The sequence below is a fragment of the Gorilla gorilla genome, chromosome 6 (genome assembly GCF_029281585.2).
Source record: "Gorilla gorilla gorilla isolate KB3781 chromosome 6, NHGRI_mGorGor1-v2.1_pri, whole genome shotgun sequence".
In the NCBI taxonomy this organism is placed as follows: Eukaryota; Metazoa; Chordata; class Mammalia; order Primates; family Hominidae; genus Gorilla; species Gorilla gorilla.
This window is the reverse complement of record NC_073230.2, coordinates 150,529,433-150,556,303: the sequence shown is the minus strand read 5'-3', so window position 1 is coordinate 150,556,303 and position 26,871 is coordinate 150,529,433. Positions and strand designations below refer to the sequence as shown.

General features: G+C 46.5%; 1 protein-coding gene across 1 annotated transcript in view; it reads right to left on the bottom strand.

Moving 5' to 3' along the window:
• Positions 1-26,871, bottom strand: part of TMEM178B (transmembrane protein 178B) — a 409,393-nt gene that overhangs the window by 32,314 nt on the left and 350,208 nt on the right. Inside the window, exon 3 of the mRNA XM_004046326.5 lies at positions 7,232-7,369. Within this exon, the coding sequence (XP_004046374.1) occupies positions 7,232-7,369 (138 nt within the window). The remainder of the gene's footprint in view (positions 1-7,231; positions 7,370-26,871) is intronic.

The following is a 26,871-nucleotide window of genomic DNA, read 5'->3' as shown; positions in this document are numbered from 1 at the left end:
GCCCTTGGTTCTGGCCGCGGTCTCCTCCATATGCCCCTTTGTGCTTTGTGAAAGGAGGGAAGGCAGAGAGGGAGACACAGAGTGAATGACACATACTGGCACCCACTTAGAAGCCCAGAACCAGAGTTGTGCTAGTGTGGGAAGAAGCAGGGGCTGTGGGGCCCCTGCTTCTTCAACACGGGGTTGAACATGGGAGATCTTCAACACGGGGTGCCAAAAGCAGGGGCAGGGCTGGGGATGCAAGAAAGCAGGCTGGGTCCCAGGCTGGGCTCCAGCTCTCATCTGCCACTCACTGGCCAGGTGACCTAGGACAACTTGACATGACTACTTTTACCTGGTGACACAAGGAAGTGGAACTGGTTGGTCTCTAAAGTCCCTTTTATTTTATATCTATGAGTCCAAGTTCAAGACAGAAAGCTCTTCATGAATTCAAGTGTAATTCATACTCTATCTCCAAAAAGAATTTGAGATAGTTTATAACAGAAGTAGATCCTTGGACTGTTCAAATAAAGACAACAAGAGGACAAGAAATCTCGTGAGATGATTAGAATAGGAACAGAAGATAAGATGGGGTAATTTACTGAAGAATTGCTGCTCTATTGAGACAAAACCCAAATATTTTGTTTGTTACACACAATTCACTTTTCCTATATATTTGTTCCACAAATATTTATTAAGAGCACAGACATTGTTCCCGACATTAGTGATACCTTAGGGAAGGTATCCCTTCATGAAAGCAGACAAAGTTCTGGAGATCATGGAGCATATATCTAAGTTCAGGGAGAGAGACAGTGAACAAATCCAGAATGTTAAAAACATTTCAGATACCTAGCACCCAATCACCCATATCTTGGTTTCTGATACCTTTCTCTAATAAAAGGAAACAGAGCTCCTTGAAGAAATGGCTGATTCTAGGTCTAGGGCAGGAAATATATAAGATAAGCCTGCCAAAAACTAAGTGCTCCAACAAGCAAATAATCAAAAAATAGTCAAAACCAAAACCCACATTGATGGGGGTATCTCAAACAGGCACAGGAGCCAACAGAAAGCTCTCCCAATGGCCAAAGCTGTAACAATGAGAGCAACAAAAGAAGGTAGTATTGGATTAAACCCAAAGTGTAAGATAAATGCTCATCAGTCCACACTGGTATAAATGACTGAATAAATTAATAAATGGGGGAGAAGAGACAGACCTCCTCCCACGCAGAAGAATTCCAAATTAGATAGCTACTCCATCCTACAGGAGCATCTCCATCGCAGCACTCCATCTTCACGCCCCATTCCTCAAGCGTGGGCTGCACGTGGTGACTTCCTTCCGAGGAAGTCATGGGAAATGGGGGAAAAATAATTTTACAGCGTGGAAACTTGAGAAACACATGATCAGGACAATATCAACAGTCATAAATCATGTCGAAATAATGTGATGAAAATGGCATTTTTACCTCTTTCTCCCCAAAACCCCTAACCCAGTCTAATCGTGAGAAAAACATCAGACAAGTTTCAATAGAAGAGCATTCTACAATATGCCTGACTAGTACTCTTTCAAACTGCCAAGATCATCAAAAACAAGGAAAGTCTGAGAAACAGCTACAGCTAAGAGGCGCCTATGCAGACTCAGGAATGACGTGCAGTGTGGTGTCCTGAACGGGATCCTAGAACAGAAAAGGGCATCAGGTAAAAACTGAGGGAATCGGAGTCAGCTGGGGCCATTGGCTAATAATAATGTACATATTTACTCATTAATAATAACAAATGTATCATAATCATGTAACATGTTAATAATACAGGGAACTGGATACAGTGGCAGAGGATACTATGGGAAGTCTACAATCTGCTCAATTTTTCTGTAAATCTAAAACTGTTCTAAAAATAAGGTCTATTAAAAATCAAACAAACAGAGGGTCTAGAGGTCAGAGATGGAAGAAGTCAGAGATTCTCTCTCTTGCTGGCCTTGAATAAGCAAACTTCCCTGAGTTCTGCAGCTGCAAGGAAATGAATTCTGCCAACATTGTGATCTTGGAAGAGGGCCTCAAACATCAGATGAGAACCCAGCCCCAGCTGACGCCTTGATCACAGTTTTGTGGGACTTTCCACAGAAAATCCAGTTAAGCTGTACCTGGGATTCTGAACCATGTAATCTATGAAATAATAAGTGTTGGTTGTTTTAAGCTCCTAAGAAATCAGCCAAAATGAAAACACCACAACCACAAACGTTTTGGAAAATAAAGAGGGTGCTACTGAAAATTAAATAAAGTGTAGAGCATGCCTGGGTGGCTGCATGAAACTGGGTGGTCAAGAAAGCCCTCTCTAAAAGGGTGGAACCTGAATTGGAAAAATGAGCCATCCACAAGGGATTACAAGGAAACACTATGCGCAAAGCAGTCAGCTCACTCCAGGGCCTTGAAGTAAAACTTTGGGTGTTCCAGGGTAGAAAGACAGCCAGTGTGGTGGGAGTGACCCGACTTTAGGGAAAGAAACAGAAAAGGAGGTGAGAGGCAGCATGAGCCTGATTACAAACAGCTTCTAAAGAGGTGTAAGGAGTTCAGATTTTAAGTTCAACTGGAAGCTATTGGACTACTGACAGTGGATGACTGACATATCTGATTTATGGTTTTAAATAAAATTATGCTAACTGCTCTGTGAAGGACTGATTGCAGGGTGGCCAGAGTGGAGGCTCCAGCATTAGCCTAGACAAAAGATCATGGAGCCTTAAACCTGATTCGGGGAGGAGGCGATGGATGTCTTCCAGGGAGTGTGGGAGGGTGTGTGAGAGGGGTCTTGATGGGGTAGGGCATATGTCGATGTTTACACTCATCTTGGGGATCCGTATCCATGAAGCAGTACTGAGGTGCACCCAGCAAGGGAATCACAGGAACTCATAGCAGTCACGTGCTCCCTTGCCTGTGGTCTTTCCCTGGTGGCATCCTGTTCCTGAGCTTCTGAATGTCGCTGGTGATTCATCAGGCACACAAATGGTGTTGTGCCAGTCTGGGCGAGATTCTCCCCTGAAGGCCCTGCCAAAGGGAAAACTGGATCCCACTTGCCACCCCCGGCCTCCTGGTTGAGCAAAGCTGCCCTACTTAATTAATCATCTCCTCAGGGCTGAGCGTTCATTAAACAATTTGTTGCTAATTCTTTCCCAGGGTGCAGGGTGCCCCTACTTTGACCAGGAAATAGTTAAATCTGGAACAGAAAAGTGCCCAGCGCAGGCCATCTTCCTTCATATTAGAAGAGAGAAGAGGTTGGGAATAGAATTCTTCCATTTTCATGTTGGCCTTGGCAGTTTCCTCTGAAGTCACCTGCAATTTCATCTCTTGAACTCTTGTCTCCAAATTTACCTTCTTCATTCTTCCTGCCTCTTCCTGCTGTACCTGCTCCACATCCAGGCCTGGCCAGCTCCAGGCACTGCTGATGTTGTCCCCCCACCCTTCTCACTTGTAGCCCCATTTTACCCCTCAGGCTCCTGTCAGTGCTTGGTTATAGATGCCTGCAACCTGAGCCTGGGTGAGCAACCTGAGCCTGGGTGAAAGCTAAGGCCACGGGGCCTTTCTGTCCCACTTTGTGATAACTCTCTATGGTTCGAGTGGCTGATTGCTCTGCTCTATCTATGAGGTGGCTTACTCTCCAAATTCTTCAACAGGCCAACCCCTAAAGATTAACTCCTAGAGAGCAGGGACTGGCCAGGTTCTGAGAGGGGTGGTGCTGACATGTCTCTCTGACATACAGGGTTCTAGAGGTCAAGGCATCATTTTTGGGTTGATGCCCCAGGCTCTCAGTTTGCTCTATCTGCTGAGCAAGGAAGGGGGAAGTGCAGCTTCTGTTCTAGTCTGCTCCTTCCCTAGTCCCTAGCTCACAGTCAGCAGATGGCAGCTGCCTGGGACTTCTGGACTCCCATAGCTGTGTCTAACCCAGTTGGAAAGAACCCTAACTAGAGAAGAAAGGGAGTGCCCTCCCACCCCTGAGAGAGTCATCTTCAAGAAAGACCACTCTTCGAGGGACCAGCTCTTAGTGGCTTTGTTCTCCAGCCCCTTCTGTTAGTGCCTAATGGTACCCACAAGGTATGTGGACATCCATTTTTTCCCCAGACTCTTTCAGGAAGACATGACTTTACCTACGGACACAAGTAACAATGCACCAGGACAAATAAGAAGGCGACCTGATCTGTGGATGAGATGAGTTTGCTCCAACCTGGAAGGTGCCGCAGTCAGCAAGAGGCAGCTTTTAGAACAGCAGCTTCCCCAGATCTTTCTGTGATGCTAACACTGTATCTTACAGGATGGTTTTGCCACTTAAAAAATAGATTGCATGTCCCCAAGAAAGCAGATTTACCTGGGACCCTCAGTAGCAAAAGCTTGGATGAGCTTTCCCAGTAATAATCGAGGCCCCATCTCAGCCCTGCCCTATCTCTTGCAGCATAAAGTATGGAGAAATAGTCCTTAAAAGCTGGAGTTAAAAAAAAAACCATGAGAGGTCTTGGCTAACCAGTTCATCCCTAGTACCATAAAATATTAGCGCTAGAAAGAACTGGAAAGTTCATCTCTTCCACTAGTTCCCAACTCTGGCTGTACATTAAGATCACCCCCAGAAGTTCCACTTGGATGGGTCTGGAGTGGGGTTCCAGCATCAGTATTTTTTTTTAAAGCTCTCCAGGTGATTAAAGTGCAGTGGTTGAGAACCACTGCCTGGACAAAGGTAAGCAAGGCTCTCACTCATTCACCCTACAGAAAGGGGCCTCTGACTCCTAATTGAGCCCAGGGGCATTCAGAGGTCTTCCCCAGAGCCCTGCGCTTTTGGGAGGTGCCTCAGCACGGTCCAAGGGCAGGGCTCCAGGCACACTCATATCCCTCACTGCCCCCACACTCCATCCTGGGAGGGTGCTCACCAAGGTCTCAGTTAAGTGGGATATAGCCCAATGACCCTACCACAGTCACATCTGTTGGTCAACCACTGTCACCAAATTCTGTCCCTTTATTGTTTGACCAGTGATGTGTTCCCTGTCTGGAAAAGATAAGCCAGCGAATTACACAATCTCTTTCTCTGGAAGCTGGCTTCAACAGGCCAGAGGGAAGTTGTCAAAGAGTTGAAGAGTCCTGGAGATGTAGCACCTGGGCAGGATCTGAACCTTGTGCCTGGCATGAAGAGAGGGGAGAATGGAAAACCACGCAGGAGCCTCAAATGCCATCAAAGAAGTGGAGATGAAAGAGAGCTGGCCCCCAGGGCTCACTGAATTCCTTATCTGCCTGAGGCCCGTTTGCTCAGCTTTTCTTGGATTCCTGGGAGACCTCTCTAGAGCCTTAGGAAAGCCTTGTTTTACCAGAGCCTGCCTTTAATATATCCAAAAGAGTCTTAGAGAGAACACTCACTACAAACAGAGCTGCTCCACTTTTATCTTTTTATATTTTGGGGGGCTACATAAGATTTGGATTGCAAAAGGAAAACCAAAAAAGCTTCCATTGCTAAAATATAGTGTGGAAATCATCAAGCTAGTTTGACTCCCTGTTTCACTGAAGGGGATGCTGAGGCACAGAGCAGGGAAGCATGCCTGGTTTTGTCAGCCTCTGTCTCTGTGGGAGACCAGAAGGAGGAGTGTGGAAACTACTAGACAGAGCCACCATGTCCCCCTCCCTCCCCCAGCCTCTGCCATAACCACAGGTGTGGGGCTCACTGAGGAGGCAGCTCTGGCATGGGGCATCCTGACTCTAACAGCAGAGGGTTTTTTTAGCCCTGAGTGATTTTTCTTTGGAAAGACCCTGCTTGTCTTTGGCACAGAATGGCTGTGTTTCAAGGGAATAAGGGTAGACCTTCAATAAATTCAGAACTCAAGCCAAATCCCACAGCTCACTAACCCCCAAGATCACTCCATACACCTAGAGCAATGAACTCCTCCTGTCCCCAGCTTGACCTGCAGACAAAGAGCCAGCATGGCTCTCTCCTTCACCCTCTGCCCCTGTTCAGAAACCCAGAGCCACTGGCTCACAGAAGGGACCTGAGTTGGGTGTTTGCTACAGGTGCCTAAATTCTAACTGACATTTGTTTCTAAATGCAGGACTTACTTTTATTTCTTTCCATAAACATTTCTTTTTTCTTTTTCTTTTCTTTTTTTTTTTTTTTGAGATGGAATCTTGATCTATCACCAAGGTTGGAGTGCAGTGGCACGATCTTGGCTCACTGCAACCTCTGCCTGCCAGGTTCAAGCAATTCTCCTGCCTCAGCCTCCCAAGTGGCTGGGACTACAGGCACGCGCTACCATGCCTGGCTAATTTTTTTTTTTTTTTTAGTAGAGACGGGGTTTTACCAAGGTGGCCAGGCTGGTCTCGAACTCCTGACCTCATGATCCACCCGCCTTGGCCTCCCAAAGTGCTGGGATTACAGGTGTGAGCCACAATATTTCTAATTCCCTCTGTCCAGGCCCCAATCCCCCTCTACTGAGCCCCACACAATCCACCCATCTACCTTTGTCTGAGGGGTAGATGGTGATGGACATACCCAGTGGTCAACTTCAGCTTGGGACTGAGACTCAAACCAGGAGACCAAAAAGCACAGTTTAGCTCTTACAGGGAAAGAAGAGGCACAAGAGGAGTGGACTCACTGTTACTTCCCATGGACTGGACCCCTATTCCCACATAGCTGTGCAGTTCTCCTTATGTAGAATCCCTTTAGAGGGACGCTGGAGTGGTCCTATGCACATGACGGTAAAATAATAGAGTAAGAGAGACAGATATAAGAGACGGTCTAGTCCTGCCTGCCCCACCCCCGCCTTACTTGAAACGGGAGCAGCTTCAGGATCCATAAGTCAGAGGTGAAGATAGACTTTTGGACGGAAAGTGCCCAGATAGCACCTGCTTCCAGCTTCCCACACTAATGCCCAGGGCCTGCGTATAATGAAATGCCCAAGTACTTCCTGGGCTCATGCTTGTTCCAGGTCTGGTATCTCCATCTGCCGTAACCACCCGTCTCATGATCATCTCCGTAAGTGTCTTTCTTCCACACAGGCAGTCAGCTCTGAGCGAAAGGTGAGGACCGTGTCTTATTTTCCTTTCTATCCCCAACAGCTGGTGCAGTGGTGAGGAGCTAAAAGCAACTCAAGAAGTGCTTGTGAACCAATGGATGAGTGAATGAGAACCCCAGTCACGTCATGGTCGCCTCTGCTGTGCCCTCTGGCCATTCTCCCCAAATTGTGGTAAACAGGACCCTGTCCACTGCCACCCACAAGCCGAGCCAGCAGCCTTACCTCCCATGAGGAAGAGCAGCCCTGCCACGTACTGCATAAGGCCTCGGTCCCAGCAGCAGCCCAGCACGCCGATGATCCAGCCAAAGAGGATGATGGCCACCGCCATGCCCATGAAGCCAGCCGTCATTCTGCGCAGGTCTGTGGGGAAGCAGGCGAGCAACAGTCAGCAGCAGAGCCTGGGACTGAGGGCCAGGGTACACCCCAGCCCTGGGGTGGGTGCAGAGAGGGAGTGGCCCTCCAGGAGCAGGAAGGCAACCTGCCCTTCTCAGATAGGAGCACACAATCTTTGCAGAGGGAGGAGCCCCTGTGGTGACTCTATCCTTGTGTGCACAAACAGGCCACAGCAGTTTGGATCCTAAGCACAGGTACAGATCATCACAATATCGTGGCCATTTCTTCTATGACTCCTTTGTGCCAGGCATAGCGCTGCCTAGCTATATATCTATCTCAACCTTCTGAGACAGGTACTATCTTTATTCCTATTTGCAAAATGCAGCAACTTGCTGAAAGGCACACTGCTAGTAAGTGGTAGAACAGAGACTGGAACCCAGACCTGTCCAGCACTCCCAGCTTCCAAACACAGCATCACTCAGCCTCTCCAAGGAGCTGAGAACCACAGAAATGGGCTGCTGGATCTGGGTAGTCAGGCTGCACCTGCCAGGCTCTCCTGGTCTCACTAGGAGGTTGCAGGTGAGGGAAAGCTAACAGCATGGGGGGTCTGGTGTTCTGTTCCTTCAACTCCAGGCTGATTCCCGGGCTCAGCTTTCCCTGCATGCACGGCTGCAGGAGGAGAGCCACACTTCCTGCTCTCCTCTAAGCTCCAGAGCAGACCCCTTTCTTGCACTTACTCCATCTCCTCCACCCCCGGGTCAGCCCCGCTTTCTGAGTCAGGCCCTTCTCTGTTCCACGCCTGGCTGACCCATCAGCTCCAGGAGGAAGAGGGTTGTCTGGAAAGGCAGTATTTTTAGCAGAAGGGAGAGGGCAGAGCTGTTGCCATGGCTCAGTTGGCCACTCAGCATCTGGCTTGGCTTCCTCCCCAGCGCCCACCCCTGCCCTCCTGCACGCAGAGGCAGCCAGAGCTGCTCTCAACCCCCCTACCCTTCCACGTGCCCACCGCACCCCAGCCCCCACCAGCTCCGGGCACACCTTCCTCATCCATCACCCCTTCTCTAGAGCTCAACCTTCTGACCCTCTGGTCATGCCACCCACTCCTCTACCCTTCACCAACACCCACCACAGCTCCCTGGGCCCTCTCTCCACCCACCCACATCTGAGCCTGTGCCCTAAGCCTGCCAGCGGGGCTCCACACAGGAGCAAAGCTATTTATCCTGCCTCTGCCCCAGGGTCTGTGCTTCCCAGGGGGTTGCAGAACAGCCTGGAGGATCCTTGGGCATCCCTCTCTGTCAAACGGAAGTGCCTGAAGCAAACCACATCCACACCCCGTGCAATCACACCAGCTGCTGCAGCCTGCCTGGACAATCTTTTCTCAACCCTGAGAAACAAACACCCCACAGGTCTCTTTGGAGAATACCTCAGAGACCACATACCTCAAAAGGTGTCCAGGTCCCATCCCCTCCATTCCTCTCTCTCACTCCAGCCACCCCATGGGGAACCCCAGCAGAGCAAACAAAAAGACATATGGTGCAGTTTGGCTTAAGACCCCTCTGTAGAGGGATCCAGACCACCCTTCTTGTGCTGACATTGACCATCAGACACTGACAGCCCCCGGCCAGGGAGGAAGTTGGCCGGGGAGTGGGGAGAGACGGGGCACAGGAGGGGAACAGCAGCAGACCCTTCCTTCTGGTGAGGAGGGGCCTACAGAGGAAGGAGGACAGGGCTCCAGTCACAGAGGCAGAGATCTTTGAGAGCCACAGGGCAGGTTCCTGCTCTACTAGGGCCGCCCTTGTCTGCCCTGGCTGATCCGGGATGCCTGTCCCAGCCAGGTAGAAGTGATGCTTACAGTCACTTATGGGAACTGCCCAGGGTGCCTGATTATCATGCAGCACTGCACCCCCGCTCGTATTACCATATGTGTCAGATGGAACTGCTGAAACCATCGTTTGATCACAATAGGAGCTTGTGAGGCCAGCGGCCTGCGTGGGCAGCCACAGCCAGTCAGAGAAGGGAAGGAGCACTCCCGCCCCTTCTTATTGAATCATCTGTGCCGTCCTGTCCCTCCATCTCCCCAAATGCTGTCTCCATGGCCACCAGCCCTATACCTTAGTCCCTGCTTTCCCCAGCACCACAAGAGACTCTGGAGTGACTGAGGCCTGAGCTGCCTTCTCAGTAGAGAATGGTCCCCACTTGACATGTGATCCCATTTGGATCATCTCCTGGAAATGGGATACTCTTTACTACCAATGCTTCTATTCCCCATCATCTTCAAGGGCCAAAAGGTGGTGGGAAGAGGAAAAGAGAGAACAGCTTATTTTCAATGAAAAGAAGGTTTCCCTGTAAGGGGCTTATACTTCCTTAAACAGGATGTATAGTTTTGGATTTTGCGTTTAAGTATTTAATCCATTTTGAGTTTTTTTTTTTACTTGGTGAGAGACAGGGGCCTAGTTTCATTCCTCTGCATATGAGTATCCAGTCTTTCCATTTACCGAAGACGATGTCCTTCCCCCAGTGTATATTGCTGCCTTTGTTGAAAATCAGTTGGCTATAAATATGTGGATTTCTGAGTTCTCTATTCTGTTTCATTGATTCATGTGTTTTTATACCAAAATCATGCGAAGTGTCTTTCAATGAATGAATAAAGAAAATGTGTTACATATACACAATGGAATACTATTCTGCCATGAAAGGGATGAAATGTTGTCATTTGCAGCAACCTGGATGGAACTGGAGGTCATTATGTCAAGTGAAATAAGCTAGGCCACAGAAAGACAAATACTGCATGTTCTCACTCATATGTGAGAGCTAAAAATGTTGATCTAATCAAAGTAGAGTAACGGTTACCAGAGGCTGGGATGGGTGTGGACGAAGAAAGATTGGTTAATGAGCACAAACATACAGTTAGAAGAAATAAGTTCTAATGTTTGATAGCAGAGTAGGGTAACTACAGTTAGCAACAATGTATTGTGACTTCAAAATAGCTGGAAAAGAGGGTTTGGAATGTTTCCAACACCAAGAAATGATAAATGCTCAAGGTGATGGATATTCTCAATATCCTGACTTGATCATTATACATTCTATGCACTTAACAGAATATCACATGTATCCCAAAAATGTACAAATATCTGAAACTGATAAAAATAAACAAACAGGCTCTCCCTCTCCCTCTCCCTCTCGGTCTCCCTCTCCCTCTCCCTCTCCCTCTCCCCACGGTCTCCCTCTCCCGCTCTTTCCACGGTCTCCCTCTGCTGCCGAGCCGAAGCTGGACGGTGCTGCTGCCATCTCGGCTCGCTGCAGCCTCCCTGCCTGATTCTCCTGCCTCAGCCTGCCGAGTGCCTGCGATTGCTGGCGCGCGCCGCCACGCCTGACTGGTTTTCATGTTTTTTTGGTGGAGACGGGGTTTCGCTGTGTTGGCCGGGCTGGTCTCCAGCTCGTAGCCGCGAGTGATCGGCCAGCCTCGGCCTCCCGAGGTGCCGGGATTGCAGAGGGAGTCTCGTTCACTCGGTGCTCAGTGGTGCCCAGGCTGGAGTGCGGTGGCATGATCTTGGCCCGCTACAACCACCTCCCAGCCGCCTGCCTTGGCCTCCCAGGGTGCCGAGATTGCAGCCTCTGCCCGGCCGCCACCCCGTCTGGGAAGTGAGGAGCGTCTCCGCCTGGCCGCCCATCGTCCGGGATGTGAGGAGCCCCTCTGCCTGGCTGCCCAGTCTGGAGAGTGAGGAGCGTCTCTGCCCGGCCGCCATCCCCTCTAGGAGACGAGGGGCGCCTCTTCCCGGCCGCCATCACATCTGGGAGGTGAGGAGCGTCTCTGCCCTGCCGCCCCGTCCGGGATGTGGGGAGCGTCTCTGCCCGGCCGCCCCGTCTGAGAGGTGAGGAGACCCTCTGCCTGGCAACCGCCCCGTCTGAGAGGTGAGGAGCCCCTCCGCCCGGCAGCCGCCCCGCCCGAGAAGTGAGGAGCCCCTCCGCCCAGCAGCCACCCCGTCTGGGAAGTGATGAGCGTCTCCGCCCGGCAGCCACCTCGTCCGGGAGGGAGGTGGGGGGGTCAGCCCCCCGCCCGGCCAGCCGCCCCGTTCGGGAGGGAGCTGGGGGGGCCAGCCCCCCTCCCGGCCAGCCGCCCCGTCCGGAAGGGAGGTGGGGGGGGGGGTCAGCCCCCCGCCCGGCCAGCCGCCCCGTCCGGGAGGGAGGTGGGGGGGTTAGCCCCCCACCTGGCCGGCCACCCGGTCCGAGAGGTGAGGGGCGCCTCTGCCCGGCCGCCCCTACTGGGAAGTGAGGAGCCCCCCCGCCCGGCCAGCCGCCCCGTCCGTTAGGGAGGTGGGGGGGTCAGCCCCCCGCCTGGCCAGCCGCCCCGTCCGGGAGGTGAGGGGCGCCTCTGCCCGGCCGCCCCTACTGGGAAGTGAGGAGCCCCTCAGCCCGGCCAGCCGCCCCGTCCGGGAGGGAGGTGGGGGGGTCAGCCCACTGCCCAGCCTGCCGCCCTGTCCGGGAGGGAGGTGGGGGGGTCAGCCCCCCGCCTGGCCAGCTGCCCCGTCCGGGAGGGAGGTGGGGGGGTCAGCCCCCCGCCGGCCAGCCGCCCCGTCCGGGAGGGAGGTGGGGGTTCAGCCCCCCACCTGGCCAGCCGCCCCATCCCGGAGGTGAGGGGCGCCTCTGCCCCGCCGCCCCTACTGGGAAGTGAGGAGCCCCTCTGCCCGGCCACCACCCGGTCTGGGAGGTGTACCCAACAGCTCATTGAGAACGGGCCATGATGACAATGGCGGTTTTGTGGAATGGAAAGGGGGGAAAGGTGGGGAAAAGATTGAGAAATCGGATGGTTGCCATGTCTGTGTAGAAAGAGGTAGACATGGGAGACTTTTCATTTTGTTCTGTACTAAGAAAAAATTCTTGTGCCTTGGGATCCTGTTGATCTGTGACCCTACCCCCAACCCTGTGCTCTCTGAAACATGTGCTGTATCCACTCAGGGTTGAATGGATTAAGGGCGGTGCAAGATGTGCTTTGTTAAACGGATGCTTGAAGGCAGCATACTCGTTAAGAGTCATCACCACTCCCTAATCTCAAGTACCCAGGGACACAAACACTGCGGAAGGCCGCAGGGTCCTCTGCCTAGGAAAACCAGAGAACTTTGTTCACTTGTTTATCTGCTGACCTTCCCTCCACTATTGTCCTGTAACCCTGCCAAATCCCCCTCTGCGAGAAACACCCAAGAATGATCAATAAAAAATAAAAAATAAATAAAAAATAAAAAAATAAAAAAAATAAAAAAAATAAACAGGAGGTATAAACGGTCAGCACATTCATCTTTTGCGCCCTTCTCTTTTTGATGTGCGGAGGTTTCTTTCTAGGAGAAATCCTATCCCATTCGGCAGCACTAGACAGGACAACTTTGCAGAGTCCCACCTTGCTGGAGGCCCAGCTGTCACCTGGCTTTGCTCATTGGAAGGCCTGTACTGTTCCCCAGGCTCTGCAGACGCCAGGGGGCAAAGGTTCTGCCTGGGGGAATTAAGTGGAAAATGGGTCAATAAGAGGTGTCCACCTTGGCCACGGATGGGAAAGTGGGCTGGGGAGAAAAACAAAATGGAAATGCAAATTAGAAAAAGAGGGAAGGTGAGAATTGTTGGAGAATGAGAACAAAGTGTTTTACTTAGAAGAAAACAGAGGAAAAGGCAGAACAGCAGCAAAATGAAGACAATAATTCCTCTTCCAAAAGTCTGTGTTCCAGGTTGGGGAGGGGCTGTTGTCCTCTAGGTACTCTTTGCCTCCTCCCAAAGGGCTTTGTCAACAGAAGCTGAGGGTTGTGCTAAGTTGTTGATCTAGAAACAAGAATGAAAACCGGAGGCCAGGCCTGTGTATTTCCACTGACCTGGAAAGATTTTCACATCACCCTGAAAACCTTATTTTGCCAGAGCTGTGCATGAACAGCTGGTTACTTTGTCCTTAGACCTATGTGGTAACTCAGGGAAGCTGCAACAACAGCTTATAAGGTAGATAGGACAAGAAATATTCCAGTTTTACAGATGAGGAGAGCAATATCCAAAGAAATTACATAATTTATTGACAAATAATCTCAAAACCAGTGTACTACGAGAAGAGTGAGTTGCATTCTTGAGTTACATGAGAAAATAATGCAATTAAAGATGTTCTGGGTTATAACGGCAGATTGAAAAAAATGTGTCTAGCATTTCCTCCTCCTAAACCAAGCCAGACTACAGTTAAGAGATTTCTAAGAAAGACGGAAGTCTTCAAGGATGGGGAAAATAGAAAAGGAGACAGGGATGACAACAACAAAAGTCTGCAGGGCTGACAGATGCTGTCCTAAAGAGTCAAAATTGGACCTAAAGAGTCAAATCTAAAGTCAGTATCAGAGAAGCTGAAAACCAACTTGTGGAATCCCCAAAAGGCTCATGAACTGGCATCAGCAGGTCCATTTGGATCTGGTTGTTAAGCAGAAGAAAGGGAAATAAAACAGGGATTTGGTGGAAGTTATTTAAGATGGATCTAGATTCCTACATCGCCTTGGGCACTCCATATCACTGAGGGATTCCTCTCTCCCTTGACTCCTGGGATCAGGGTACGAGGGTGTCATAAAACACAGTCCTTAGGTTTGGAGATCAACAGGTGAGGGTCAGCCAGCACAGTTGAGGGTCAGGGTATTGTACTGAAGTTCACTACAGCACCCTGATGGAGTTACGGACTGTGTGCACATGGATGTTGAGTTTTAGCATTGATCCCAGCTCTCTTCTACTTGGCTCTCAGACCTGCTGCCAGGGCTTTGCCCTCCAGCCTAGAGACTGGGAGAGGACTTTCTGGGGATGACCAGCACAGAGGAAAGACCTACAGACATTAGCGGTGCCCCAGAATCCGCCCCTCAGACCCCTCTACAATGAAGCCCCAGTTGAACTGGGGTTCATTCAGTGCCCGCAGGCATTTTTCAACATGAGCAGACAAGTAACCATCTTCATATATCTGAGAAAAGCCCATGAATGGGGAGAAAAACAGTGGGCAGAAACAAGTTACAGGGAGAAGAAAAAAATTTTCAAAATTATTTTTGATATCTGCAGAGAGACAAGAGAAGAAAGATATTGCCTCTGTGAAACAAAAACAGAATACTATTAAAAAAGAACTAGGTGGGGAACAAAAAGAATACCTGAAATAAAACAATGGGACCAAAATCTATGAAACTTATATACTCAATTCTAACTTATGTATTAATAGTCCTGCCATGTTCCAAAAAAGACTTAAGCAGGCTTACAAAATGCACACAGTAGAGTGGGATAAAAATAGTGATGCGGGGCCGGGCGTGGTGGCTCATGCCTGTAATCCCAGCACGTTGGGAGGCCAAGGCAGGCAGATCACCTGAGGTCAGGCGTTCAAGACCAGCCTGGCCAACATGGTGAAACCCTGTCTCTATTAAAAATACAAAATTAGCCGGGCATGGTGGCATGCCCCGGTAATCATAGCTACTCGGGAGGCTGAGGCAGGGAGAATTGCTTGAACCCAGGAGGTGGAGGTTGCAGTGAGCCAATATCATGCCACTGTACTCCAGCCTGGGCGACAGTGAGACTCCGTCTCAAAAAAAAAAAAAAAAAAAGATGCAGTGAAGAAGAGAAAAAGAAAGAAAAGGAAGATGAGGCCAGATACCACATTCACACACAAAACTTGGCCCATGAGGTCCTCAGGAAGGTTATTCTATCCCATATTTGCACTTAACGCCATTAGACATTATTTCCATTGTTTAAAAAATCTTTGTTGCTTTTTATTTGCACTTGAGTAAGTCCTGATTGCTTCTCTGCCCAAGGAAAGGCCTGTGCATGTATTCCTGCCCATCCTCGTTAACCTATGCGTCAATCTCCTCTCTTTAGGGGTAAGAAACTGCCTTTTTATTTCTTTGTGATTGCTAACTGTGCCCACAGCAGTATTTTGTACTCGGGACCATATATATAGCTTGTATTTCTTTCCCCATCTCTTCCTGCCTTTTTAGAAAAGAAAAAGAAAAGAACAAGGAGGAAACCCTAACTCTGAGGCCTTGGAAAAATATGATGTGGGACTGGCCTAAGAATAATCCCCCTGGAAAGAGCCCAGAATGGTGAGTTTGACTCTGCAGGCAAAGGCCAAGATAGAGAAAAATCTCCTCACGAATCATGTCAGGCTTGAGTCCATTATCTGTATTCCATGACCCTAACGTTTAACATTCTAATTTTTGAAATGAGAAAGGTGCGTTTATGCTTTGTTGAATTGAGTTCAGGGTGGTGGAAAGGAGTGGGCAGAGGGAGGTTGATAATGAGGGAAGGTGGAGGAGGAAAGGCGAGGAGAACCATTAAATAGAACCAGAAAAAGCTGTTCTCCCTCATGGAAAAATTTTGATTTTGAAGTTTACACTCCTATTAACATTTAAATGGATAGGTATTGCTTGCAACTCTACACAGGAAACCAGGATATCTGCATTTAAATAAACACCACTTAGAGAAAGAAAATATATGGGCTGAATGTCTTTCTATTTGCTCTTTAAAGACCTTGCACAAATAATGATGATGACTGGAATTTTTTTTTCATGGAAAAAAAAAAAACAGAAATGGTGAGGGTAAGTATGCGTTAGACCTTGTTGAGATGGTAATTACTGGGGCTAGAGAAAGAAGCACATCAATACTGCTGGATTCATGGTCCCAGCAGCCAGTGCCTGTAGTGCTGCACTGCAGCTGGAGGCCAGCAGGGCCATGGTCCTCTGACGGCCACATGGGCACCTCTTGGGGAGGTCTGCTGGAAATTCTCCCTTCTGCATGATAGGAGCATGCGGCCTGGGTTACAAAGCAGGAGGGTGTTAGCTGCCCTGAGAGCCGGACATTCATTCACGAATTAATCAAGCCCTTAAAAATCAAGGTCATGGGAATTGAAGGGCGCAGCAAAGTGGTGAGGGCAGAACTCAAGTGTTTTCGTCCCAAAGGATCAGTCGGTCTGAGAAGTAAGAGGTGGAAAGAGAGAGAGAGAGAATCTGCAATGAACCTGCTAGCCACGGGATCAACCAGGACAAGCTAATTCAAAGGATAGGGAAGATTCCAGGGCCCAATCACTGCACAGCAACCACCTCTGAAGGAAGTGGGGGTTTTAATTCTGGGAAGCCATATAGAGATGCAACTGGCAGGAACAGGAGAAATCAGGCTGTTCCCATTCAAATCCTGGCTCTTCCGCAGCCAGGGTGCTGGGAACTCAAGCCAATTAGTCCCCGTCTCTGGGTCTGTTTCCACATGTGTAAATGAAGGTTATGACAATACCTACTTCAAAGAGCTGTTAAGAGGATTAAATAAGTAAATATGTGTAAACTGCTTAGAATAGTACCTGGCGCAATGCTAGAGCTATATAAGTGTAAATAGAAATAGAAGTCACCTAAATTAAAGCAATTCTCATTTTTTCATGTACTGCTACATCCCCCGAATTTGCCATACATGAGCACATAAGGTGCTGAGTAACATGTTGGGATATGCCCCTGATTAAGGGTTTGGGACCCAGAGAAAGCAGAGTTCTGGAAGCTGTTCTTATGCTTTTCAGGTACCTGGAGAGGCCAAGGTGAAGGCATTACTTCTTAATTTATCGATACTGAGTTGCATCCACCCCAGGGAGCTGGTGCTGCCTGTCCTCCGAGGACCAAAACAGCTGGAGGCTAAAGCAGCTAATAGCAGAGGCGCCTGTGGCTATAGAGGCTGTTTGAACCCTGGGCTCTGGCAGTAAGCACTGCACTGATCTGGAAGGAAAAGACATGGGGCAGGACTGAGACTCTGCTGGGAAAGCATCAATGATTTAGTTAAGAAGAACTAAAACAGCGAATTCCATAATGGGAGGTTTTGCCTATGACTTTCTTCTAGGATGTAAGTTGGTTCAGCATCATAATGTAATTATATATTTTTCACTTTTTTAATTGACAGATAACATTTTATGTTTTTATCATGTACAACATGATGTTTTGAAGTACATATACAAAATGGAAAGGTTAAATCTAGCTCATCAACAAATGAACTCAACACAGTTATCACTTTTATGGGAGGAGCACGTAACAGCTACTCTTTATGTATTTTTCAAGAATACAATATATCACCATTAACAATAGTCACCATACTGTACAATAGATCTCTTGAAATTTACTTCTCCTACGCCGCATACCTACAACTATCTGATCTTTGACAAACCTGACAAAAACAAGCAATGGGGAAAGGATTCCCTATTTAATAAATGGTGCTGGGAAAACTGGCTAGCCATATGTAGAAAGCTGAAACTGGATCCCTTCCTTACACCTTATACAAAAATCAATTCAAGATGGATTAAAGATTTAAACATTAGACCTAAAACCATAAAAACCCTAGAAGAAAACCTAGGCATTACCATTCAGGACATAGGCGTGGGCAAGGACTTCATGTCCAAAACACCAAAAGCAATGGCAACAAAAGACAAAATTGACAAATGGGATCTCATTAAACTAAAGAGCTTCTGCACAGCAAAAGAAACTACCATCAGAGTGAACAGGCAACCTACAACATGGGAGAAAATTTTCGCAACCTACTCATCTGACAAAGGGCTAATATCCAGAATCTACAATGAACTCAAACAAATTTACAAGAAAAAAACAAACAACCCCATCAAAAAGTGGGCGAAGGATATGAACATACACTTCTCAAAAGAAGACATTTATGCAGCCAAAAAACACATGAAAAAATGCTCATCATCACTGGCCATCAGAGAAATGCAAATCAAAACCACAATGAGATACCATCTCACACCAGTTAGAATGGCAATCATTAAAAAGTCAGGAAACAACAGGTGCTGGAGAGGATGTGGAGAAATAGGAACACTTTTACACTGTTGGTGGGACTGTAAACTAGTTCAACCATTGTGGAAGTCAGTGTGGCGATTCCTCAGGGATCTAGAACTAGAAATACCATTTGACCCAGCCATCCCATTACTGGGTATATACCCAAAGGACTATAAATCATGCTGCTATAAAGACACATGCACACGTATGTTTATTGCGGCATTATTCACAATAGCAAAGACCTGGAACCAACCCAAATGTCCAACAATGATAGACTGGATTAAGAAAATGTGGCACATATACACCATGGAATACTATGCAGCCATAAAAAATGATGAGTTCATGTCCTTTGTAGGGACATGGATGAAATTGGAAACCATCATTCTCAGTAAACTATCGCAAGAATAAAAAACCAAACACCGCATATTCTCACTCATAGGTGGGAATTGAACAATGAGATCACATGGACACAGGAAGGGGAATATCACACTCTGGGGACTGTTGTGGGGTGGGGGGAGGGGGGAGGGATAGCATTGGGAGATATACCTAATGCTAGATGACGAGTTAGTGGGTGCAGCGCACCAGCATGGCACATGTATACATATGTAACTAACCTGCACAATGTGCACATGTACCCTAAAACTTAAAGTATAATAAAAAAATAAAAAAGAAAAAAAAAAAAGAAATTTACTTCTCCTATCTAACTGTAATTATGTATCCTTTGACCAATATCTCCCCATACCCTCCTAACCTCTAACCACACCAGCCTCTGGTAACCACTGTTCTATTCTCTACTTCTATGTGATCAACTTTTTAGATTCCACATATGAGTGAGATCATGCAGTACTTGTGTTTCTGTGCCTGGCTTAGCATAGTGCCCTCCAGGTTCATCTATATTGTTGCAAATGGCAGGATTTCATTCTTTTTTATGGCTGAATAATATTCTATTGTATGAGTGTGTGTGTGTGTGTGTGTGTGTGTATATATATATATTACATTTTCTTTATCCATTCATCCATTGGTTGACACTCAGGTGATATGATTCCACGTCTTAGCTATTGTGAATAATCTGAATGAGCATGAAAGTGCAGATATCTCGTTAACATACTGATTTCAATTTCTTTGGGTATATAGTCAGTAGTGGAATTGCTGGATTGTATGGCAGTTCTATTTTTAGTTTTTTGAGGAACCTCCATATGGTTTTCCATAATGGCTGTACAAATTTCATTCCCACCAAGAGTGTATAAGGGTTCCCTTTCTCCATTTTCAGTACTTGTTATCCTTTGTCTTTGTTATAGTAGCCATTCTAACTGAGGTGAGATGGTATATCATTGTGGTTTTGTTACCAGCAGTGAATCCAGTGGGTCTACAGCAAACTCAATCCTTGCCTCCTTGGAGGAAAGAATTCAGCTGAGGGGCAGAAGTAGGTTTAAGGCTGAGGAAGAGACCAAGGCAAGTTTTAGAACAGGAGTGACAGTTTAGTGAAAAGTTTCATAGCAGGGGTGAAAGGAAGCAAAGTACACTTGGAAGAGGGCCTAGCGGGCAACTTGAGAGATCCAGTGCCCTGCTTGGCCCTTAAGATGGGGCTTTATACATTGGCATCGTTCCAGGGTTTCCATTTCTCTCGATTTTTCCCTTGGAGCAGCTGTCCACACGCGGGGTGGCCTGCCAGGACTTGGGAGGGGCTGCACACACAGTGTGTTTACTAAAGTTGTGCACATCCTCCATGAGGCATTTTTCCCTTACCTGGTCTAGCATTTTCACAGGAAGGTCATATACCAGTTAAACGCTGCCATTTTGCCTCTTAGTGTGAATGCTTGAGCCTGCTCACCCAACTCCTGAGATCTTATTGGGAAGCTGCTGTTCACCAGCTTCATCTGTTTTCTTTTTCTTTTCTTTTTTTTTTTTGAGGTGGAGTCTCACTTTTGTTGCCCAGGCTGGAGTGCAACGGCGCAATCTCAGCTCACCACAACCTCCGCCTCCCAGGTTCAAGCAATTCTCCTGCCTCAGCCTCCCAAGTAGCTGGGATAACAGGCATGTGCCACCATGCCCAGCTAATTTTTTTTTTGTATTTTTAGTAGAGACAGGGTTTCTCCATGTTGGTCAGGCTAGGTGTTTTCTATCTATTGGGAGACTGTCTTCCCTGGCACCAGCTATGACCAATTATTATTTTATTAATAGAGAGACAGTTAACAACTGACTGACCATCACCTGATGGTCACCTGGCATTCACAGGGAGTCCTCTCCTGTTCTGGTCATGTCTGCCTAACTACCTGCTCTAACAGTTTTAATTTGCATTTCCCTGACGATTAGTGATATTGAGCATTTTTGTATATATCTGTTGGCCATCTGTATGTCTTCTTTTGAGAAATGTCTATTCAAAGCTTTTGCCCATTTTTAAATTGAATTATTTGTTTGTTTTATTATTGGGTTGTTTAGTTTCTTATATATTTTGGATATTAATCCCTTGTCAGATGTATAGTTTGTAGCTATTTTCTCCTATTCTGTAGATTGTTACTTCACTCTGTTGATGGTTTCCTTTACTGTACAGAAGCTTTTTAGTTTGATCCCATTTGTCTATTTTTGCTTTTGTTGCCTGTGCTTTTGAGGTCTTATATAAAAAAAAATCCTTGCCCAGACCAATGTCATGAAACATTTCCTCTGTTTTCCTCCAGTAGTTTCATAGTTTCAAGGCCTATGTTTAAGTCTTTAATCCATTTTGAGTTAACTTTTGAATATGGTGAGAGATAACGTTCTAACTGAATTCTGCTGCATGTAGATATTCAGTTTTCCCAACACCATTTACTGAAGAGACTGTCATTTCCCTATTGTGTGTTCTTGACACCTTTGTTGAAAATCAGTTGGCTGTAAACGTGTGGCTTTATTTCTGGGCTCTCTATTCTGTTCCATTGGTCTGTTTTTATGCCAGTACCATGCTGTTTTGATTACCATAGTTTTGTAGTATATTTTGAATTCAGGAAGTATGACATCTCCAGCTTGCTTCTATTTGCTCAGGATTGTTTTGACTATTTGGGGTCTTCTGTCATTCCATACAAATTTTAGAATTGCTTTTTGTATTTCTGTGAAGAATGTCTTTGGTATTTGGATAGGGGATTGCACTGAATTCTAGATTGCTTTGGGTAGGTATGAACATTTTAACAATATAAATTATTCCAATCCATGAACATGGAATATCTTTCCGTTATTAGTGTCTTCTTCAATTTCTTTCATCAGTGTTTTATAGTTTTCATTGTAGAGATCTTTCACCCCTTTGGGTAAATTTACTCCTAAGTGTTTAAATTTTTTGTAGCTACTGTACTGTACTTGATTTCTTTTTCAAATAGTTTCCTAGTAGTGTATAGAAATGCTACTGGTTTTTGTATGTTGATTTTGTAACTTGCAACTTTAATTTATTAGTTATAATAAATGTAGTATTAGTTTATTAGTTATAATAAATATAGCTTTTTAAGGGAGTGTTTAGGGTTTTCTCTATATATAACTACATAATGTAGTTATACTTAATAATTATTCTTATGTCAAAATAAGATAGTTTTTATGTTTCCATGAAAAAGTACATGAGTTGGAGCTTTGATCCCTAAAAGCCCCTTCAGAACTGTCCTCTGCCTCTCCCTGCATCACCATCTTTCTCTAAGCCCCCCATGCTTCAGTCACAACAAGCTGCCATTCCCCTTCCTCTTTCCATGATGACACTGTGCTCTCTGCCAACATGGGTCCCCACTGGCTCCATCTGTCAAGTTTCTCATCATCCTTGCAGAGTTCCCTAAAAAGTAAATGTCTCTGGGAAACTTCCATGGTACTTTAGTAGACACTCACATCCAGTCCTTGGGGTTCCTGGAGCAGTTGGTTGATATCACTACCACATCTTTTTATAATTATTTATGTCTCCCTCTCACCAATAAATTTAAGCTTGTTGAGGGTTGCATTCATGTTTGGTTTGTTTTGTCTTTCTAGTCTCCAGAGCACTGCCTGACATAAGCAGGTGCTCACTAAATATTTATTTGCTAAGTGAGATGACCATTCCACTCTGCAACAATTGCTAAAACTGTATGCACCGTGGCATAGTGTAGGGTGAGGAGAGCGGATCCACTTCAGTGACTTAAATACAATTGCAACTTAAAGTCAATTTTTCTCTTCTCCAATCTCATTTTTTAAAGCCAGCATTAACTATCACTTAATAATTCAACATAGTTTTTATTGTCTACAATGAAAACATCAACATGGGGCCAGATTCCAGATGACACACAGCAATAAAGTTTAATGAGCACATATGATAGCCCACAGATTAGGAACCCAACAGACATTTATGCACTGTCCCTCCCCCAAGTCAGGAAGAGATAGTGGGGGAAGGTAGTTTCTGTGGAAACAAGAAGCGGTTTCTGGGTCAGAAGACAGGCTTGACACTTCCTCCTCCTCAATCCTACCTCCGGATCAGAGAATTGCTCTAAATAGGGATATTATGTGAGGCTGACATATACAAATCAAATCCATTGTCAAAACAATGAAAGAAAAATTGCAAAATTTGTACTCGCCTGATGAAAGCTAGGTCAGCTGGTAACACAAGTGCCTGGAGGGAAGAAAGAAGGGGGTAAAACACAAGATCAAGAGGCAGAGTCACAAACCCAAAACTCACAAGAATGGCCCCTTTCTCACTGCTAAGCCAACAGCAGAAAATGCAGAAGGGAAGGATGAAAGGAAACTGCAGCTCAGCCAACCAGGTGTGCTTAGGTAGACCCAGATTGGAGTCTGGTTCTCTGTCCTCTGGCTGTCTTTACTGATGAAGACAAACTAGGTTGGTACAATCTGCTACCCCACCCCAAAGAAGCTTCCATTTCTCCTTCCCTATATCACACATCACTGAGAGCTGTGCAGAGTGCAAAGTGCAGGAATTTGGGGTTGCTTGGCAAGAATGTTCCCCCAGAGGGTTACTACAAAACAATTAGAAGATGGTAGCTTTAAAACACATGGGTACCCTAGAGGGTGTTAGCCAACCCAGAAAAATGTTGCAGGTGCCTGAGATTTGGCTGATGGCAAAGGATTTGAAAAGCCTGGGAAAGGGGAAGATAAATAGGAATTAACACTGATTATGCATTTACTAAGTGCAGGCATGTGTTGAGCAATTTGCATAGCACATGTCAATTCATCCTCCCAATGACTATATAAGGTAGGCGCTATTTTTCTCATTTTGTAGGTTTGGAAATTGAGACAAAGAGATTTTAGTTGGCCAAGGTCACACAGCCAGTAACAGGCAGCTCTGGGAAGGTGTCTTGGTCTGTCCACACCCTTTCTATTCCTCAGTGCTTTTCATGATCCGTGCCACTTCAAACCCCAGAAGGGAACTGGACATTCAATCAAATGTAATGGAATATTATTCAGCTATTAAAAGTATTCTTTTGAAGGACATGAGGAAAATTCATAAGAGAATATTAAATGAAGAATAATGCACAAGCCTACATTTATGACCCCCATCTGAGTACTGCGGGTGTATCTCTGTGCTGCCATGCATGTCTACCCACGTGGGAAAAGCAAAGGAAAAGTACACCAAATGTTAACAGGGAGGCTTTTTTGGGTTGTGATATTTTGGGTTTTGTTTGTTCTTTTCTACAATAAGGATGTGTTACTTTAACAATCAGCTTTTGAGTTATTTGAGAGATGTGAGCTTTATTGTTTTTAAAAAATTCCAAGCACGGATCATGAGGCAAGCTGCACTAACTGGAGCTCTGATGGAAGAGAGGCCTGGCCACCGATTGCGCCTCATAAGTTTTGTCTTTTAAAAGACATATTGCCACTAAATATTTTCTTTTTACAGTGAAAGCTACAGACCTGCCATGCTCCTCTTTGGCCAACAGTGCGCATGTACTGTGGAGATGTTCACCTTTGGAGGCCTGAGCTTCCTTTACTTGGCAGCTCCAGTGCAGGCCAACACTGGCTGATTGCCAGGAAGGAGGAATGGGGCTCTAAGGTGTCATGGCCACCATTGCCTTTTTTGCATGTGATGCTTTCAGTGACGTGTGCCTGGTTCCCTGAGTACCTGTTGTCTGACTATATCTCATACTTTAGTGGCAAGGCACTTTGGGACCATACCGGAATCTCAAACAAAACTTATACAAATGTTGAGGTCAGGCATGTGATGGCTCACACCTGTAATTCCAGCATTTTGGGAGGCCAAGGTGGGTGGATCATCTGAGGTCAGGAGTTCAAGACCAGCCTGACCAACATGGTGAAACCACATCTTTACTAAAAATACAAAAAAAAAAAAAATTAGCTGGGCATGGTGGCATGCAGCTGTAATCCCACTTATTCGCGAGGCTAAGGCAGGAGAATCACTTGAACCCAGGAGGTGGAGCTTGCAGTGAGCCGAGATCGTGCCACTGCACTCCAGCCTGGGTGACAGAGCAAGACTCCATTTCAAAAAAAAAAAAAAAAAACAAATGTCACTATAGAAATCTTCTTACTCAAATCTGCCCCTTTAACTACTGAGGTCCATGGGAACAAAGCACGGCAATTTGTTTGAACAGCATGACAGCATGGGAAGAACAAACAAACAAATACTGAACTTAAGGCCAGAAGACCAGCATCTGAGTCCTCGTTCTGCACATCCTGGTTGGAAAGCGTTGTATATGTCACAAACAAACTCTTAGTTCTGAGCCTTGAAAGCTGAGACCAATAGATGGCAAGCCCCCTCCTCCTCCTTCATATTCTAAAGCTGAAGAGTCTAATATGGTAGCCACCAGCTCATGCGGGTGTAGAGCACTTGAATTGATACAGGCTGTAAGTGTAAAATACGTACCAGATGTCAAAGACTCAGCATGACTTTTTGTAAAATATCTCAATAGTAATTGTTTATATTGATTGCATGTTGATATGAGAACATCTAGATATATTGGATTAAATAAAATACATTATGGGCTGGGCATGGTGGCTCACGCCTGTAATCCCAGCACTTTGGGAGGCCGAGGCAGGCCAGATCACCTGAGGTCAGGAGTTCAAGACCAGCCTGGCCAACATGGAGAAACCCTGTCTCTACTAAAAATACAAAAATTAGCCAGGTACCTGTAATCCCAGCTGCTTGGGAGGCTGAGGCAAGAGAATCACTTGAACCTGGAAGGCGGAGGTTACAGTGAGCCGAGATCACGCCACTGCACTCCAGCCTGGGTGACAGAGTGAGACTCCATTGCAAAATACATAAATAAATAATGAAAATTAATTTTACCTGTTTCTTTTTGTGTCTGTAAGGTGGCTAATAGAACATTTTAAGTTACACATGTGGTTTGCACAATATTTCCATGGGACAGCACTGTTCTAAAGAGAGGCGTGAGACCTTGTGTAGAGCTTGCTACAAAGTGCCCTGATCTAGTTCTGCAACTCATAGTGCACTCGCTGCCTTCAGTTTACATATAACGAGAGAGCAGGAGATTGAGGCAGAAGGTTGGTGAGTGACAGTTTCTAGCATTTCTATTCTCTCCCCATGGGAGCTTCCCCACTCCAGCCACTGCACGTCTCAAGCTGGTGGTAGCTGGCTCAAGGACAGAAAAAGGCCCTCAAGAGAACCACACAGAGAGCTATGTGCAGGTACTCTAGAATTTAGAGGACACGGGGGAGGGTGCCTAGCTGTGGCCTGAAACAATGAAGCCAGAGGCTGTTTCATGCTGCCCGTGGCAACAGAGCCAAGACAGGCTGTGTGTGAGGAAGGATCCAGTGGTTTCTCCATGTACCAAGTGGATGCCAATGAAGACTAAAGCGCCTTGAAAAGACTCCGTCCTACAGCTTTGCCCATTAGCATACGATCACACCAACAAGAAGAGTCTCCATTGTGAGGTAGCACCAGAAATGGGAGGTGAAGGGGGAGCAGAACCAGCTCAGCTGGAAGGTGTCCTCCCCACATCAGGAGACAATCAATGGTGCAACACCAATTCCTGCAAAGCTTTCCCAAAGGAACCCCAAAAGTCCTGTACAAGAGATGGAGAGCCAGCCTTTGGGCCCCACCACATGGAGGGCCCGGAGAGCAATAACACCAGGCAAGTCAGAGCCTTGGCCTTTTACCTGTCCTCCTTTCACCAACCGCAGCCCTGGAGGAGCCAGAAGCAATAGGGTTAACAGGGAGCAGGTAGAATCGTAAAAATAAAGAAGCTGAACAGATCTCTTTCCGTATCGCAGGTTTCTAAGAAAATGTCAAGCCCAAGCTGGGAAAGGGAGAAGATGTAAACTACATATTAATACAAGACTGAGGTTCCGATATTAGATCTGAATCAAATTTTAATACCTACAAATAAAAGCTTATGAATATGTGACAATTTACCCCCAAATCTATGGAGTCTCCCATAGATATCACCTAGGAATGGATATGGCAGCTCAGAAAGGATGGGCTTAAAAGGTTGTAGTGAGAAAAAAAAAAAGTTGTAGGTACAGTCTTTTAAATAAATTGTTTACAGATGACCTTATGCAAGTCATATCCGAGACAAGAATGCTATAATGATGATGATGATGACAGTGATGATGATAAAGCTAGGATTTCTGATGTGCTAGGCATGTTCTAAGAATTTTCTATACATCGTCACATTTAAATCCTCCCCCAGAATTGATGAGCTTTTCATTTCCCTTTTACCCATGAGATCATAAGGAACTTGCCCGAAGCAGGCAGCTTAGAAGCAGCAGAACTAGGGTGAGAATCTTGGTCTGACTCCAAGGCCCATGCTTTTATTCACTGTGCTCTGTGGTCTCCTA